Source organism: Cystoisospora suis, assembly GCF_002600585.1.
Source record: "Cystoisospora suis strain Wien I chromosome Unknown contig_474, whole genome shotgun sequence".
NCBI classification, from domain to species: domain Eukaryota; phylum Apicomplexa; class Conoidasida; order Eucoccidiorida; family Sarcocystidae; genus Cystoisospora; species Cystoisospora suis.
The window spans coordinates 21,270-23,164 of NW_027153275.1; the positions used below are offsets into that span (position 1 = coordinate 21,270).

The 1,895-nt window shown below is 42.5% G+C and overlaps 1 protein-coding gene across 1 annotated transcript in view; it reads left to right on the top strand.

The window, feature by feature from the left end:
- Window positions 1–1,895, top strand: part of CSUI_001186 (group 1 family protein) — a 13,294-nt gene that overhangs the window by 6,237 nt on the left and 5,162 nt on the right. Inside the window, exons 6-7 of the mRNA XM_068061392.1 lie at window positions 337–660; window positions 951–1,177. Coding sequence (XP_067926633.1) covers window positions 337–660; window positions 951–1,177 — 551 coding nt within the window. The remainder of the gene's footprint in view (window positions 1–336; window positions 661–950; window positions 1,178–1,895) is intronic.

Genomic DNA, 1,895 nt, shown 5'->3' on the forward strand with positions numbered 1-1,895 from the left:
ACAAAGAAGAAGAAAAGAAAGAATGTCTTCGACTGTCATTTCTCTTCTTCTTCCTGTTGGTAAAGCAAAACATCTCTCTCCCTCGACGTGCATGTGGCCCTTCATAGATCGGGTGTATATACTGTCTTGTCTAAGGAAATGGAGAGCATNNGAGCTTTCCATCTGAAAGACATTGTCTAAGGAAATGGAGAGCATGACTTCATGTGCCTGTGTAGCTTTGGGCTTTCTCTCCTAGCTTTATTTACCCTAGACCCTCCTCATTACCACTCAAACGACCTCTTCTTCAACCTAGCTCTCTCTCTCTCACTCTTTCTCACTCTTTCTTTCTTTGTGTAGGTGGCCTCGTCACTGGGCTGTTCTCCATCCTCCTGTGGACGTCACCGCTGCCGATGCTTTTCTCTCACGACAACTTCGAGAGATATCTGAACAAGAAGAAAAAGAAGAAGAAGAGAGACCATTACAGAAGCCTCAATCAGCAAGAAAAGAAACACTAACGCAGCGCCAGCAACACCCTCGCGGCAACGACACATTTGAGAAGAACAAAAAACGGAGTGTCTGCGGAGACACCGCAGATCAACCGTACACCTCTTCTTCTTCTTTTTCTTTTTCTTCTTCTTCTCTTCGTTATCGTCTTCTGTCGAAATTTCCCGAGCTACAAGGGTAAGGAAGGTATGGAAGAGATGAGAGAGAAGAAGGGAGAGAAAGCTTTCCACGAGACATAGGTGCGGCATTATGACAGGTTCATGAAAGACAGATAAACGTGGAGATAGATGGAAATAAATGAAGGGAACTGAAGGCTTTTTCTCACTTCCTAATGCTATGCTGTACATACAGAGCTGTCTCGGCATACAAAGGCTTTCTTCTTAAGATGACTGGATCAAAGCCCTTTCTTTCTTTCTCTCTCTCTCTCTTCTTTCTCGTGTTGTCTTTCTTTCTCTCTTTTCGCTTAGGTTTGATCTTTCTCGTCCATTTCTCTTGTCTGTGAATCGATATGAAAGAAAGAAGTCTCTTCCGCTCGCCCTCGACGCCCTGGCTTATTGCGTACGCCACGCTCCGCATTCTCACCAAGTATGCGAAGCCGAAGAAGAAGAAGAAAGAGAAGAACAAGAAGGAAAAAAGGGGAGAGGAGCGAAGAATCCAAGAGATAAGCTTCCCCCTCTAAATCTCGTCTATGCTGGTACGAAGAAGAAAGAAGGAAAGAGAGACAGAAGAGAATAAGAGAGGTGAAAGAGAAAGAGATGAAGGAAAGATTGACAACACAGAAAGAAAGAAATAAAAGGATGAAGAAGAGCGTGTCAGCTAGCTGGTTAGTTAGTTAGCTAGCTAGCTAGCCACCTGCATAGTGTTGGTGGATGTAACTGCATCATATAAAATCTCTTCACATGTCTCTAGAGACACACAGAAAATACATGCGTTCAGTCCAGTCATATCTACATCTGGATATCTCTATACGACTATATTTATATAGATACATATACATTTATCTACCTATCTATCTATATATATGTCGAAACACATATGTCTGTATGCTCACCCTTCGCACCCCGGCAGCGTGTCTGTCTCCGTATGGATATGAATGTATGTCTACTATGTCTATGTAGGTATGGCTAGGTATGTAGACATGTGATGAGAGGTGTCAGATTTCTCATGAGTTAGAGAGGGGACATGAAAAGAGTGTCTACATCTATCTACCTACCCATTCATCATTCAAGAACGAGATGATACACGACGGATGGGTTAACCGATAGAATGGAAAAGAGTCAGGCAACTCTGAGGGACTCCATGCACTTCCTTCATGCTCTTCGTTTCTCCCTTCTCTCTGATTTGTTCATGACATATCTATCTATCTTTAATCTATCTATCTTTATCTATCTATGTATCTATCTTCAATCTAT